The 14,110-nt window shown below is 54.7% G+C and overlaps 1 protein-coding gene across 3 annotated transcripts in view; it reads left to right on the forward strand.

Annotated features, from left to right (window-relative positions):
* The window catches only part of CLIP2 (CAP-Gly domain containing linker protein 2), a 72,214-nt gene that overhangs the window by 37,789 nt on the left and 20,315 nt on the right, over positions 1-14,110 (forward strand). For all 3 annotated transcript variants that reach the window (XM_077908257.1, XM_077908258.1, XM_077908259.1), the window contains exons 5-9: positions 5,065-5,189; positions 6,705-6,918; positions 7,848-8,045; positions 8,868-8,971; positions 10,544-10,604. In XM_077908257.1, the coding sequence (XP_077764383.1) occupies positions 5,065-5,189; positions 6,705-6,918; positions 7,848-8,045; positions 8,868-8,971; positions 10,544-10,604 (702 nt within the window). The remainder of the gene's footprint in view (positions 1-5,064; positions 5,190-6,704; positions 6,919-7,847; positions 8,046-8,867; positions 8,972-10,543; positions 10,605-14,110) is intronic.

Below are 14,110 nucleotides of genomic sequence, written 5' to 3' on the forward strand. Positions count from 1 at the left end.
ATCTTCACGTTGCAAATACAGCAGCCCGTTCTCTGTCTGGCTTTGTTTCACCCCCGACCCCAGGCCTAGCAGAATCAGCCACTGTGTGTCTCCCTGCCTCCTTTTAGCAGCACTCTCTTCCCTCCACTTCTAGGATTCCACACCTTCTCCTGGTTTCCCCTGCCTCCCTGGCCACCACTCCCTGCTATTCCCCTTCTCAGGTCAGTGCCGGTCAGAGCTCTGGCCTCAGCTTGTCTCCCCAGTGTTCTTCGTGTTCTTCTGTCCGGGCCTGGGACTTAGGATAGTCACACTCAGGCTTGGATCTCCAGCGTTGGCTGGTCTGTCCCATCAGGCTCTTATTCAGCATCCCCACTAAGTGTGTATGATTTTCCTGTGGCTGCTGTAACAAGTGCCACCAACTAGGTCCTTAACAGAAATTGGCACTCTCGCAGTCCTGGTCGTTAGAAATCTGAGGTCAGAGGTGTCCACAGGGCCACCGGCTTTCCAAAAGGTCAAGAGAAGAATCTGTCTCCTGCCTTTCTCTTCAGTTTTGGAGGCTGCTGGCATCCCTTAGCCAGCAGCCACATCATCCCAGCTTCCACCTGTGCCTTCATGCTTCTTACAAGACACCAGTCATATCCCATTAGGGCCACCTTGATGACATCACCTTCACTCAATCCCATCCAAAGGATCTTACTTTTATTCTCTTTATTTTTTAAAGATCTTCTTTATTTGAGAGAGAGAGAGATCACGAGGAGGGAGGAGGGGTAGAGGGAAAAGCAGACTCCCCACTGAATAGGGAGCCCGACACAGGGCTTGATCGCAAGATCCTGGGATCATGACCTGAGCCAAAGGTAGATGTGTAACTAACTAAACCTCCCAGGTGCCCCAGGACCTTAGTTTTAAATAAGGTCACATGTATAAGTATGGGGGCCAGCACTTTAGTGTATCTTTTAGGGGACACAACCTGTCACACATATCCAAAACAGAACTCAGTTGTTTATCCCCCTACACCTGTCCCTGACCTGCTCCTCCCTATCCTTCTGAACACACACCTGTGTCTCCAGCTGACCAGGCCAGGAACTTGGGACTCGGCCTCGTGCCCTGTTTGATTCTCCTCCCTGACCCTGGGACCCCTCAGGAGGGCTCTGCTGCTATCTCTAAGACACCCCCAAATCCATCCCCAGCCAACGGTGTCCTCCCCCCAGCAACTCCTCTCTCTTGGACAACGGATCTGCCTCCTCCTTGGTCTCCCTGCCCCCACCCAGGTCCCAGCACCCCAGAGGCTTCCATCTCATCTGGGAGGCAACCCATCTGCCTTCCTGTGGCCCACCATCGGCTGACTCAGAGCCCCTCCCTCCATCCTGGCCAGGCCTGACTGCACCTGCCTACTTTCCTTTCCTCTTCTCCAGTGTCTCGGGCTGTTTCCAGCTCCAAGACACTGTCCCCAATGGCTTCCCACTTCCTCTTGGCTTCTCACCATGGGCTCTCCGCAGAGATAGAGGCCTCTGATGTCACACTGCCCAGCACCTGCCAACCACCTGGATTAATAGCATTTATTCACTTCCTCCCCTACTGCCTGTTTCCTGCCATAGCTGGGAGCCCCACGAGCAGAGGTCTTGGCCCTTTTGTTCACGTGGCTATGCCCTGAGTGCCTACAACAGAGCCTGGTGCCAGGAAGGTGTTGGAACATACCTGCTGGATGCAGGACTCAGGGCCCTGTGGGTGGTCCTGAGCCAGTAAGACCCCGCTGGCACCATGTCCCTGTTCCACAGGCCAGCTGAGCCCCAGTGTCCCCTCGCTGGCTGTCGTTCAGGTCAGCAGCTGTGGACACCTTCAGAGAGGACTTCCAAGGGGCTTCCCACTGCTGTCCCCTCCATTCCCTGAGAGCGATCCATCTCCCCGACCAGCCTGCTTCCTGCCAACACCCCCATCCCTGCTTCTGTACCCTCCCTCCCCAGCACCCTGGCACCCCTGCTCCAGCCTCAGACAAGAGCCCCTAGCTGTACCCTCAGCAGCCCTGTGAGAGGGGGCTGGTTTGCTTCCCCTACTGATGGCAGAGCCAGGCAGCTCTGGGACCCTTTTCTCTCATCCTGTGGGCGACACCCTGATCGGCGGCTGAGGTGGGTTAAGTGAATCACCAGTTTTGACTTTCCCAGAGGAAAGTCCCTCAGAGACAGATGAACTGAGCCTGCTCACTACCATTGCTCCCTGAGAGCCAGGACCTAGCTGGTGGTTGGCCCAGCCAGGAGAGACTTGGGCCCACAGGTGGTGGAGAAGGGAGGGGTGGGACCCATCCCCAGGGAGGCGGGGGCCTGGTGCACAGTCGGGTATTTTCTTAGCGGGCATCAGGGGCTCTCACGCACTGCTGGTGGGGATGTAGAATTGCACAGCCACTTCACAGAGCAATTCAGCCATTTCATACAAAACCAAATGTTCTCTTACCATCCAGATTCAGCAGTCATGGTCCTTAGTATAAACATAAATGAATTAAAGATATACCTACACAGAATCAGGCACACAAATATTTATAGCAGCTTTCTTCATACCTGTTGAAAATTGGAAGCAACCAAGACATCCTTCAGTAGGTGAGTGGATAACAGAACCATGCTCCATCCAGACCGTGGAAGGTTCTTCAAGACTATCAGGCTATGAAAAGACATGCAGGAACCTTAAATGCACATTGGTTAGTGACAGAAGCCCATCTGAAAAGGCTCCATATGGTGCTTTGATGCCAACCCTTGACATTCTGGAAAAGCCAAGCTTTGGGGATGGTAAAAAGATCAGTGGTTGCTAGGGGTTGAGGGAAAGGCGAGATGAACGGGGGCAGAAAAACTACGTTTTTTGATCCTGTGATGGTAGATACTTGTCATTATACATTCGTCAAAACCCCCAGAGTGTCCACCACCACGAGTGAACCCTGATGTTAACCATGGACTTTAGTTCTTAATCATGTGTCAGTAGTGGCTCCTCATTGTGACAAATGTATCACACTAACACAAGGTGTTAACAAGAGGGGACTGTGCTGGGAAGGAGGCAAGTGGCTATTACTGGAATGCTTTGTACTTTCTGCTCGCTTTTCTATAAACCTAAAATTGTTCCCCAAAAGTCTATTAATTTTTTAGGAAATTAAATACTAAATGAATTAAGAAAATATTAAAATATAATACATAAAAGAGGCAGATCCTTAGTCTGGAGGCAGGGCCTGCCACACCCAGAATGGGGGGGGTGCGGAGGATGAGTGTCCCAAGGTGGTGCTGACCTGGCGGGGGGTCAGCGCCACATCCATCCCCTTCGGAAGCCTTTCCACTGTTACTGCCTTGCTTCCATTTCTGAGGGGAGGGAGTGACAAGGCAAAGACTGGGGTCTGGGGGCAGCTGAGGATCGAGGGTGAAGCAGGGACTCCCTGGGGCAGCCAGGGGTTAGTAGTGCCACAGACCCCCACCTGGGGGTGAGGGGATCCGGGACGGTGTGGCCTGGTCGTTGTGCTCAGCTAGGATTGAAGAAACAGCAGAGTGAAGTCCACCAGACTCTGCCACTCACTCACTACTCTGAACCTCAGGCTCTTCCTCTAGGGGTAGGGTAATGCTGCCCACCTCATAGAGTTATGAGGTTTATATTTTTTAAGATTTTATTTATTTATTCATGAGAGACACAGAGAGGCAGAGACACAGGCAGTGGGAGAAGCAGGCTCCATGCAGGGAGCTCAATGTGGAACTCGATCCTGGGATCACGACCTGAGCCAAAGGCAGACGCTCAACCACTGAGCCACCCAGGTGTCCCCCCATATAACTCTTGACTCCCCCAAACCCTAACTACTAATAGCCTACAGTTGATGGAAAGCCTTATTAATAACGTAAGCAGTTGATTAACATTTATTTTGTATGTTACATATGTTAAGTGTGGTATTTTTACAATAAAGTAAGTGAGAGGGCAGCCCGGGTGGCTCAGTGGTTTAGCGACGCCTTCCGCCCAGGGTGTGATCCTGGAGACCTGGGATCGAGTCCCGTGTCAGGCTCCCTGTGTAGAGCTTCTCCCTCTCTCTGTGTCTCTGCCTCTCTCTCTCTCTCTCTCTCTCTTTCTCGCTCATGAATAAAGAAAGCAAGCAAGCAAGCTAGAAAAAATATAAGAAAGTCGTAAGGAAAAGACATTCAAGGTACTGTATCATATTTATCAAAAAAATCCACGTGTAAGTGGACCTGTGTTGCTCAAGGGTTGGTCAACTATATAGAAAAGTGTAATTTTAAAAAATTTAAGCTTTTTAAAAGTAATAGTCACACTTACTGGCTTGTCTTGTGAGTGTTTTTAAATTACGGCAACATACACATAAAATCGAGCTTCATAACCATTCTTAAATGTACAGTTCAGTAATATCAAGTATATTCACATTGCTGGGCACCCAATCTACAGGTCTTTTGCATCTTGCAAAACTGAAACTCTATTCCCATTAAACAACTCCGCATTTCCCCCTCCCCCCAGCTCCTGGCGACCACCATTTAACCATTTTTAAGGATGGTGTTTATTGACACTCTAGTGTGTGCCAGATGCTGCACATAAGTACTTAATCCTCAGGGAGAAATTTTGTTTAATATTTTCATTTAGTTATTCATGACAGACACAGAGAGAGAGGCAGAGACACAGGCAGAGGGAGAATCAGGCTCCCCGTGGGAAGTGTGATGTGGGATAGATCCCAGGACCCTGGGATCACACCCTGAGCTGAAGGCAGACGCTCAACCACAGAGCCACCCAGGTGTCCCTCCTCAGGGAGAAAAATTAAGGAAAACAAATGCTTTTTACAGATGAAGATGCTGAAGCTCAGAGAGGTCAGGTGACTCAGCCAGGCTCACACAGCTGGTACATGGCAGAGTTCAATGCAGATCTGTCTGTGTGTCTCCAGAGGGCTTGTATGGGACAGCCCTGGGAAGCCCTGGTTCTCCCCGAATCCCTCCCCACTGTCCTAGGGCCGCTCCTCTTCCTCCTCCATCTTTCCTGTCCCCTGCACACTGGAAGGGAGAGATGGGCCCATGCTGTCTCCGCCTGTGCCCACCGCATCCTCCGGACCCGACTCTCTCTGTGTGCCAACAGGTTGGCGGGACGAAGACCGGTGTGGTGCGGTACGTGGGGGAAACAGACTTTGCCAAGGGCGAGTGGTGTGGCGTGGAGCTGGATGAGCCCCTTGGGAAGAACGATGGGGCAGTGGCGGGCACCAGGTATGTTGGACTTTACCCCAGGGTATCTGGGAGGGGGCTCCTCTTCACCTGGGACGGGTGCTGGGGCATCTGAGGAAGCCGGTGTTGAGGCTCTGGGTGGCTGTGCTAGGCACCACGGTGTAGTTGCCGTCCAAAGCAGGTGGTGGGAATAGCATCCCCATTTTACAGATGAGAGAACAGAGGCCAGAGAGGTCATCGCTCAAGGTCACAGAGTCCCGGGCAAGTGCTAGGGGAGTCATTGATTCTGTGTTCCCTCTTACATGCCACATGTGCCTATGTGGGAAAAGAATGAGGGAGTGGTCCCCTGCCTCCCAGGAGTCCCCCTGGGTGACACGGGAAATAATCCCACACTGTCCAGAGCCCTGGAGCCATGCGTGGGTTCCAGGTCTCACACCCTCTCTGATTAGAGAGAACTGACTGCCAGGAATGCTGGGTAGGGTCTGGGGCGGGGGTGTGATGTTCTGGGTGAGCAGGGTCTGGCAGGGGTGTGGGGCTAAGGCCTGGTGGCCCCATTGCCTGTGCTGGCTGTCCCTGGGCTGGGTTGTGTGGCCCAGGTGAGGCCATGACAGTTCTGGAAAGGAATGGTCACCTCAGTGCAGGCCAAGCCACCAGGGGAGGAGCCATGCTTCAACCAGCTCTTGCAGGAGAGTAGGGTTTTTGCTTCTGAAGTAGGCTTGAGAAAGGTCTGCTGTGCAGGGGAGATGGCCCCAGTGAAGACCCACCTGCAGGGAGAGGTGGGATGGGGAGGCACTTTCAAGGAGAGGCAGAAGCTGGACTGGCCCAGCTCCCCGGTCTGTGTAGGATCTGTGCCCAGAGAGCTTTGAGAAAAGATAGTCCCGAGTTTCCATGACAACACTTTGCCTTCCTGTTTGCAAGATGAATGTTTCTCTCAACTCCCTCTTGCTTTCAGAATTCGGGGGGTAGGTTGGGCAGCAGCCCTTACTCCCCTCCCCAGATATCTCCTTTAGGCTTTTATTGCTCCAAACTGGGAGCTCCATGGGCCAAGGGTCATGGGGTTCCTTGGGTCTGGGGTGGCTCAGGGGCAGTCTGAAGAGTGGGGGCTGCAGATATGGCTGGGGCGGGGGCCTCTGAGTGGTGTGTGGGAGCCAAGCCCAGAAGACCAGAAGGGTTCCATCCTGGTATTGCCACTTAACCACCTGTGTGACCACAGGCAAGCTCCTCAACCTCTCTGAGCCTAAATCTCTGCATCTGTGGAATGTGGATAAGAGTAGAGTGGCTGGGGATAGAGATGAGCACTCATGTAAGGGGACGGGCACAGAGTGGGTGCTGGGTCATTGTTGTACCCCCGCTAAATATGCCCGGTGGTTATTTATGTCTGTGGGGAATCTCAGGCCCTACTTACCTCTGTTCCTTTTCTGGGAGTCCTGCCTATTGGTCATGGGGTGAGGGTGTTAGGGCCCTAAGGACAAGCCCCCATCTCTGCTGGGGGAGGCTAGGGATGGCTCCGGGCTGTGGGGCTGTGATGGCAGTGTGGGTCTCTCCTGCCTCCCCCAGGTACTTCCAGTGCCCACCAAAGTTTGGTCTCTTCGCGCCCATCCACAAGGTAATCCGCATCGGCTTCCCATCCACCAGTCCGGCCAAGGCCAAGAAGACCAAGCGCATGGCAATGGGTGTCTCAGCACTGACCCACAGCCCCAGCAGTTCCTCCATCAGCTCTGTCAGTTCTGTGGCCTCCTCTGTCGGGGGCCGGCCCAGCCGCAGTGGACTGGTGAGGGTGGAGCTGGGGAGGGGGACCCTGGGGTGTGTGTGTGCATGCAGGGTGGAGGGGAGGGTAGGGACAGAAAGATCCGGGTGTTCCAGTCTCCCCTGACTTGCTGGTGGGATTTTTGAACAAAGGTGAAAGCTTAGGGGCCCCCATCTGGCTCAGTCGGTAGAGCATGCGATTCTTGATCTCAGGGTTGTGAGTTCAAGCCTCATGTTGAGTGTAGAGCTTACTTAAAAAAGAAAAAATAAGATGAAAGTTTGTATCTTTTATTTTTATTTTAGGATTTTATTTATTTAAGAGACAGAGTGAACAAGAGAGAGAGAGCACAAACAGCAGGAGGGGCAGAGGCAGAGGGAGAAGCAAACTCTCCGCTGAGTAGGGAGTCTGACGTGGGGTTCGATCTCAGGACCCTGGGATCATGACCTGAGCCAAAGGCAGACACTTAACCAACTTAGCACCCAAGCGCCCCAAGTTTATATCTTTTAATAGGAAAGATTGATCCACTTACATTTGTTGTAATTTTTGTATTACTGATGTATCAGTAGCTTAACTCCTTTCCTGGGAGTTAAGGAGGGTCATACAGATATTGGACAGGTAGTATTGGTGGAGGGCAGGTGCAGGGCAGAGAGTTAGGGGTTGCTACAATCACCCTGAGCGAGGGGGGCTGAGTGAGGCTGCCCTGCTGGGCACAGGGCCTTCTGTGCACACTGCATCTAGGTTGGGAGTCTAGGATGTGTGAGGAAATCCACCATGAGCCCAGAGGCTGTGACTCTCCTGAGGGCCAAGAGTTCCCTGGATCTCAAACATCATGATCCCCCCACCCCCTGTGTAGTGCATCTAGGAGCGGGACCCTGGGAGATGAGGCACTGGAGCTGTTGCCCCGATGGTGCTGCCAATCCCTGAGACCTGTCTGCCCCCATGCCTCCCCACAGCTCACAGAGACCTCCTCGCGCTATGCCCGCAAGATATCCGGCACAACTGCCTTGCAAGAGGCATTAAAGGAGAAGCAGCAGCACATCGAGCAGCTGCTGGCTGAGCGGGACCTGGAGCGGGCCGAGGTGGCCAAAGCCACAAGCCACATCTGTGAAGTGGAGAAGGAGATCGCCCTGCTCAAGGCGCAGCACGAGCAGGTGGCTGGGCATGAGGGGTTTGGGGGGGGTTGCCCAGAGGGTACCGACAGCCTCCCCGGGTCAGTCTTGTGGGCCACCCTCATGCAGAGAACTGGGTGTGTATGGGGAATCCTAAGAGGATAATGACAACGATGATGATGATGACTCCTCCTCCTCCTGATGATGGATCCAGAACCTGGATATATCATGCTTTTTCCTACTTACAATAGGAGCATTTTCTAGGTCATGGAAAATTCTTCCATTTTCGCAGCCACGTTGCCATCTATTGCGGTCTGTGTCCTCACCAACGTGGCCAGTCCCCTGCGGTGGTTCCAGTTACTCACTTTGTCTAAATATACTCATGTACACATTTTTTGCTGTACAGCTGTCCACATTTCAGATCGTTCTTTCAAGGGCTTCTGGGAAGGGAGCCCTTGCCCGTAGACTTGGTCTGCTACTGTCACTTGCTTACTCTTTCCTGATGTAGACATTCATTTCCTACGTGAAATGAATCCCCATCCCCATTTGGAGTCTGGCTTGGCCCACCCTCAAGTGCTGGACTGATTAAGGCCAGGCTTCCGTGTGCTGCCTTCACAAGACAGCAGGTCATCAGCCCCTGGGTATTGAGGGATGTGGTAGGTGCTGGGGTGCTGGCTATTGGGTGCAGGTGGACCTGAGGTGCCCGCTCACGTTCTGTGCCCAACCAGCCGGTGGGGGTGTGCAGGTGGTCGCAGCGGCCGACCTGGCTCCTTGCATCACTCCGCCTCTCTCGCGGCCCTTCCCCACCTGGACCCCAGTCCCAGGAGGAGGCTGACACTGCCCTGGCCCTCACTCGGGGCCCAGTATGTTACAGAAGCCGAGGAGAAGCTGCAGCGGGCTCGGCTGCTGGTGGAGAGTGTGCGGAAGGAGAAGGTAGATCTGTCCAACCAGCTGGAGGAGGAGCGGAGGTATGCGCCACCCCTGCCCTAGTCCTGGGGGGCATTGGACCTCTGCAGGCCTGCCCTTCATCTGTAAAGTGGGGTGATGATCCCCATCCCTGCAGGCTTGAGAAAAGCACCCCACATGGTGCTAAACATACAGGAGTCACCACATTCCTCCGCTGCACTCCTTCCTTCCTGCCTGAGTCGGGGAGAGGCTTTGGGGCTCCTGCCTTCCTAGCTTGTGGAGTGCATCCTGAGGGGAACACACGAGGGGGGGGCCCCCTCTCATGCCAGCTGCATCTGCAGAGCACCCTGCTGGGCTGGGAGCCGTGCATGGAGCTCCCAACTTGGCTGTGTCAGAAGACCGAGGCTCCAAGAAGCAGCTACAGAAAGCCCCTGGAAATCCCTTGCTTCTAGATGTCAGTCAGCCCCTGCTGAGGCCTTCCCTGTGTTGGCTGTTACAGTCTTACCATGAGCCCGGGACTGGGGTGTTGCTTCCATGTGACAGAGGAAGCAGCTGAGGCTCACAACAGGCGAGGGGTTTGCCTGAGGCCACGGGCCAGTTGGCGATGACACCCGTTCTTTCTGTCCTGCCCCTGCAGCCGGTGGAGCTGTTTCCCATATGTGGGGCCTCTGGCCTGACTTGGTCCTGGGTCCTCTGGTGAGACAGAGCCTATGGGAGACAGGGCCTCTCCTGGCCCAGGGCCTCTCCCTGGCCCCTCGCTGACACCCAGATTTCTGGGGCCCCCTCTGTCCCCCCGCACTGCCTCATGCAGCCCCCACCCTTTGCCCCCACCTTGGGGTTGTTTGGGGGCTTCCAGCCGAGGCCTGTGAGCCACAGGCTGTTGTTACCGTCTGAGTTCAAGAGAGAAGCGCTTATTTATATCTGCCTGAGACTGTTTTTGGGGCCCACACATCTGGTTCCCATGGCGACATGCAGGATGCTGACAAGCAAAAGACTTGAAGATGTCCTGGGGTTTGCGTTCCAGAGGGACCTGCGTCCAGGCCCCTGGACATGCTGGGTGGCCTTGGGCAGGTCTCTGGGCCTCCGGGTCCCCATCTGTGTGCTGGGAGCTGTCAGGAGGCCACAGAAAGAGCAGCTTTGTGAGCCATAAGGCGCCTGTGTCTCCCTTATGCTGTCTTGGCGCTCAGGAGGGTGAACATGTCTCCCCGAGGGTGGCTTCCACGCCTGCAGCAGGGCTGTGGGGGGGCCCTGATCAGGGAGCAGCCCCAGGACCCTGGATTCTGATTTTGAGGGGCGGGGATGAGAATGAGGTTGGCAGGGCAAGAGCGCACCCCCCACCCCTCTCTCCCCACCGCACAGTGGCTAGCACCCCCGATCTTCCCTTGTCCTCCCACCCAGTCCCACAGCGGCCCCAGGGAGGAGGGATGTTGCCTGACAAACCCCCATTTAGAGAGGCTGAGGGTCTCAGAGTAGAAGTCGGGACGTCTGGAGGTGCTGGGAGGCTCTGTCCCCATCAGCTGGGGCTCCTGGACGGTGCCTTCTGCGCAGTCTCGGCCTTGGGGTCAGTCTCTGCCGCCGGGAGGTGAGGCCCACTGCTCTGGGCCCAGCCCGCTCAGCCCCCTCTCCCCCTGCAGGAAGGTGGAGGACCTGCAGTTCCGAGTGGAGGAGGAGTCCATCACCAAGGGAGACTTGGAGGTAATGGTCAGAGAACCGCCCCGCCCCTGCCCCTCGCTCTACTCTGCTCCCCGCGCCCCGCCCTGCAGGGCAAATGGTCCCAAGGGCCAGGCAGCAGCTCTGGCCTCCCTGGGATGGGGCTGGGGACATTTCAAGGGAGAAAACCAGAAGGGGCCCCCGGGAAAAGTCATGAGAGACTGGGGTGTCAGAGGTGGGGATGGCTCAGCTCCCAGAGCCCCGGAGGGGCCATGGTTCCTTTGGTTTGGCAACCAGATGGGATGGACCAAGGGAAGCCAGAGGACCAGGCCTGAGGACATAGTGGCTGGACTCCCCTGTCCCTTCCCTCTTTGTTGGACAGTAGCCTTAAAGGTATCCCTTGGGTCCTTCATTTGTCTTGGATTCTAGGAGAAATTTTAGCTGGAAGTAGCTTGTTGTTGGGTCTCAGAACTCAAAGATGGCAAAACAGTCCTGGGACCAGGACCCAGGACTCCTGGCTCCTGAGCTCAGCCCGTGAGGATGAGCCCTTACGGCCCCTCCTCCATTACCATACCTGGACAGGTGGACAGGTGATCTGGTAAAGGTGAACCTTTCACTCTCCATTCCATCCCACCCTCTCTGCGCCGAGGGACTGAGGGTGCTCCCATCAGTTAGTGAAAGCTCCCCACCACCCCCAGCTGTCCTCACCACACCACAGATTTCAGGGCTCTCAAGGCCACAGTTGGGTGGGCAGGAATGCCTCACGGTCATTGTCCTCCAGCTTCCTGGGAGGTGACAAGGGATGAGGATGCCTTGCTGCCAGCTGGGGCAGGGGACAGTGATTTCAGCCCTCTATACGTTGGCCTGACCCACACTGGCCCAACTGGGTCAGTGATTCTCAGACTTGAGAATTCATCACCTAGAGGGTGTGTTCAGACAGGGTGCTGAGCCCAGCCCCAGGGTGGCTGTTTAGAGGGTCTAGGTGGGACCCTGAGAATTTGCATTTCTAGCAAGTTCCCAGGGGATGCTGCTCTAGGGGCCATACTTTGGGGATCCCTGCACTAGACCATTTTTTTAAGATTTTATTTTTAAGAAATCTCTGCACCCCGCATGGGTCTCAAACTTACAACCCCAAGATCAAGAGTCGCAGGCTCCACTGACTGAGCCAGCCGTGTGCCCCTGACTAGATCATTACCGAGCTCAAATTGGAAATTATGGTTTCTGATTTTGTGAAGGAGCTGCCTTAGGAGCCCATGACATCACTGCCCAGCAAAAGTGTGCCTCTGGTTGTCCTGTCCCTGGATGACCCCGGCTAGGGGAGGGACATGTGTGATCTGCATAGGGTCACTGCCAGCTGCCCCTCATGGGGCAGTTTTTGCCATCTGCACTTACAGGATGGATGTCGGGGTACAGCCCCGATGTAGAAGCTTTAGCCCAGCATAGGACGTTCTCTTGTACGTTTAGCCAAGGAGACAGGTCACGTGGTTGCATGTGGCTGACTTTCCTGTTGAGTGGCTGCCCTCTTGCAGGGGTTGCCGTGGGCTTTTGGAAAAAAAAAAACACCTGTGCCTGCAAGGGACAGAGACCCCTGCTCCATTCCACAGGAGGTTTACTGAAAGTCTGTAGGGACCTATCACCAGCAGTTCAAGGACCCAAAGCAAGAAATAGCATCAGAAGCCAAACCCATTCTTTCTCTGCTCAGAGGCGTCCCTCTTCTCTTGACTCGTGGTCAGGCTGCAGTCTGTCTGTCTCTCTCCTTGTGTCTCCTGGGCTCCTGGCACATTTGCTCCCTTCTCCTGGCCACGCACCCACCAGCCTCCTGGCCCCGCCCAGGCTCCAGCACCCACCTCCTGTAGCACTCATCTTTGTCCCCTGGAGAGAATCTGATTGGTTCCACAGGCTAGCCAGTGGGCTGGCTGGCTTTGGATCAGGTCTGCATCCCAGCACCTTCAGCTCCAACTGGGAGAGGCTGGGAGAGACAATGACAGACAGTGACAGTCTGTCAAGGGGCACTGGGGTCCCCTTGCTGCTGTTTTTACTGTGACCATATTCATAATGACCAGAATACAAATGATCCCAAAGTTCCACTCATCCCCACCCATCTTGAGAGTCAAAAATAAAACCCAGAACATTCCTGTGAGCTCCTGGTGTCCCTCCAGCTGTCACCCCGTCTCTCTGCTTGTCCTCCTCCTGGCCTCACTCCCCAGTTCCAGCCTCATAGTCTCCTTCTTGATTTCTAAATGTTGGCCTGTCCCAGGGACCATGTGCCCCTCTGTCTACGGTGTCCCCCAGAGCTTCCCGTCTGTGTCATTTGGGGTCCTCTGTGAGCTCACGATTCCCTCAGTCTCCCCCTGAGCACCCCACTGGTGTGCCTACTGGACATCTCCCCCAGGAGGAGGGAGGGACGGGCACCTGTGGCAGTTTCCAGAGGCTGCTGTAACAAATGACCACAATTTGGTGGCTTAAAACAATGCAAACTTATTCTCTCACTGTTCTGGAAGCCGAAGTCTGAAATCAAAGGATGAGCAGGCTTGGCTCCCTTTGGAGGCTCTGGGGGAGAATCTGCTCTGTGCCTCTCTCCCAGCTCTGCTCAGGACTCCTTGGCTTATAACTGAGTCACTGGCTGTCCCCACATGGCCTTTGTCCCTAGATGTCCCTGAGTCTCTGACTGGGCCTTCAGATAAGGACACCAGTCACTGGGTCTGAGGTCTACTTTAATTCAATATGACTTCATCTTAACCCATCACATGTGCAAAGACTCCCTCTTCCAAAACAAAGTCCCATTTGGAGGCTCCAGGTCACTGTGAGGTCTAGGGGGGGACACCACTGAGCATCCCAAATGTAACATGTACAGAACACCCGCACCCTGCCCCCCATCTCAGCAGTTGGCCCCACAATCCCACAGATGGTTGCTCAGCTGACTCATCCCTCATCTCTCCATCAGAAATGCTCCTGACCTTGCCCTAGCCTCTGAAACCCTCTTCCTCCCCATGGCCACCTTTCTAGGCCAGGCCCCAACACCTTGCCCTGGACACCCGCGCCAGCCCCTCCTTGGCACCTCCCGTGTCCTTCCACTGGCCATTCTCTGCACTGAAGCCAGATAGCCTTGAAAAATATAGCTTTGTAATTTTCAATGCTGGGAAATTTTAAGCCTATGCATAAGTAGGGAAGAAGGCATGATGTGTGAGCCCTCATCCTTTGCCCATCAGCCGGCTTCAGTGATCATGTCAACCCCGGCCAGTCTTGTTCCCGCCATCCCCACACCCACAGCCCCCTCTCAATGTTAGTTTAAAGCAAACTGCTGACCAAATCTCTTAAAAAGATAAACCAGACCCTGCCCCTTCCCTGCTCATACGTCTGGTGCCAGGACCCCAGGTAAAGGTAGGCTCTTCCAAGGTGTCCCAGAGGAGACCGTGGGGGGACCCAGCCCTGCACACCCGTGTTCTGAGCACGTGGAGCTTGTCTGTCCCTGGACACCCCAAGCTCTGTCTGCCTCTGAGCGGCTCCTGTGCTAATTCCTGCTTCTCCTTCAGGGCTTACCTTCAACTGTA

Source organism: Canis aureus, chromosome 8 (assembly GCF_053574225.1).
Source record: "Canis aureus isolate CA01 chromosome 8, VMU_Caureus_v.1.0, whole genome shotgun sequence".
Classification (NCBI taxonomy): Eukaryota; Metazoa; Chordata; class Mammalia; order Carnivora; family Canidae; genus Canis; species Canis aureus.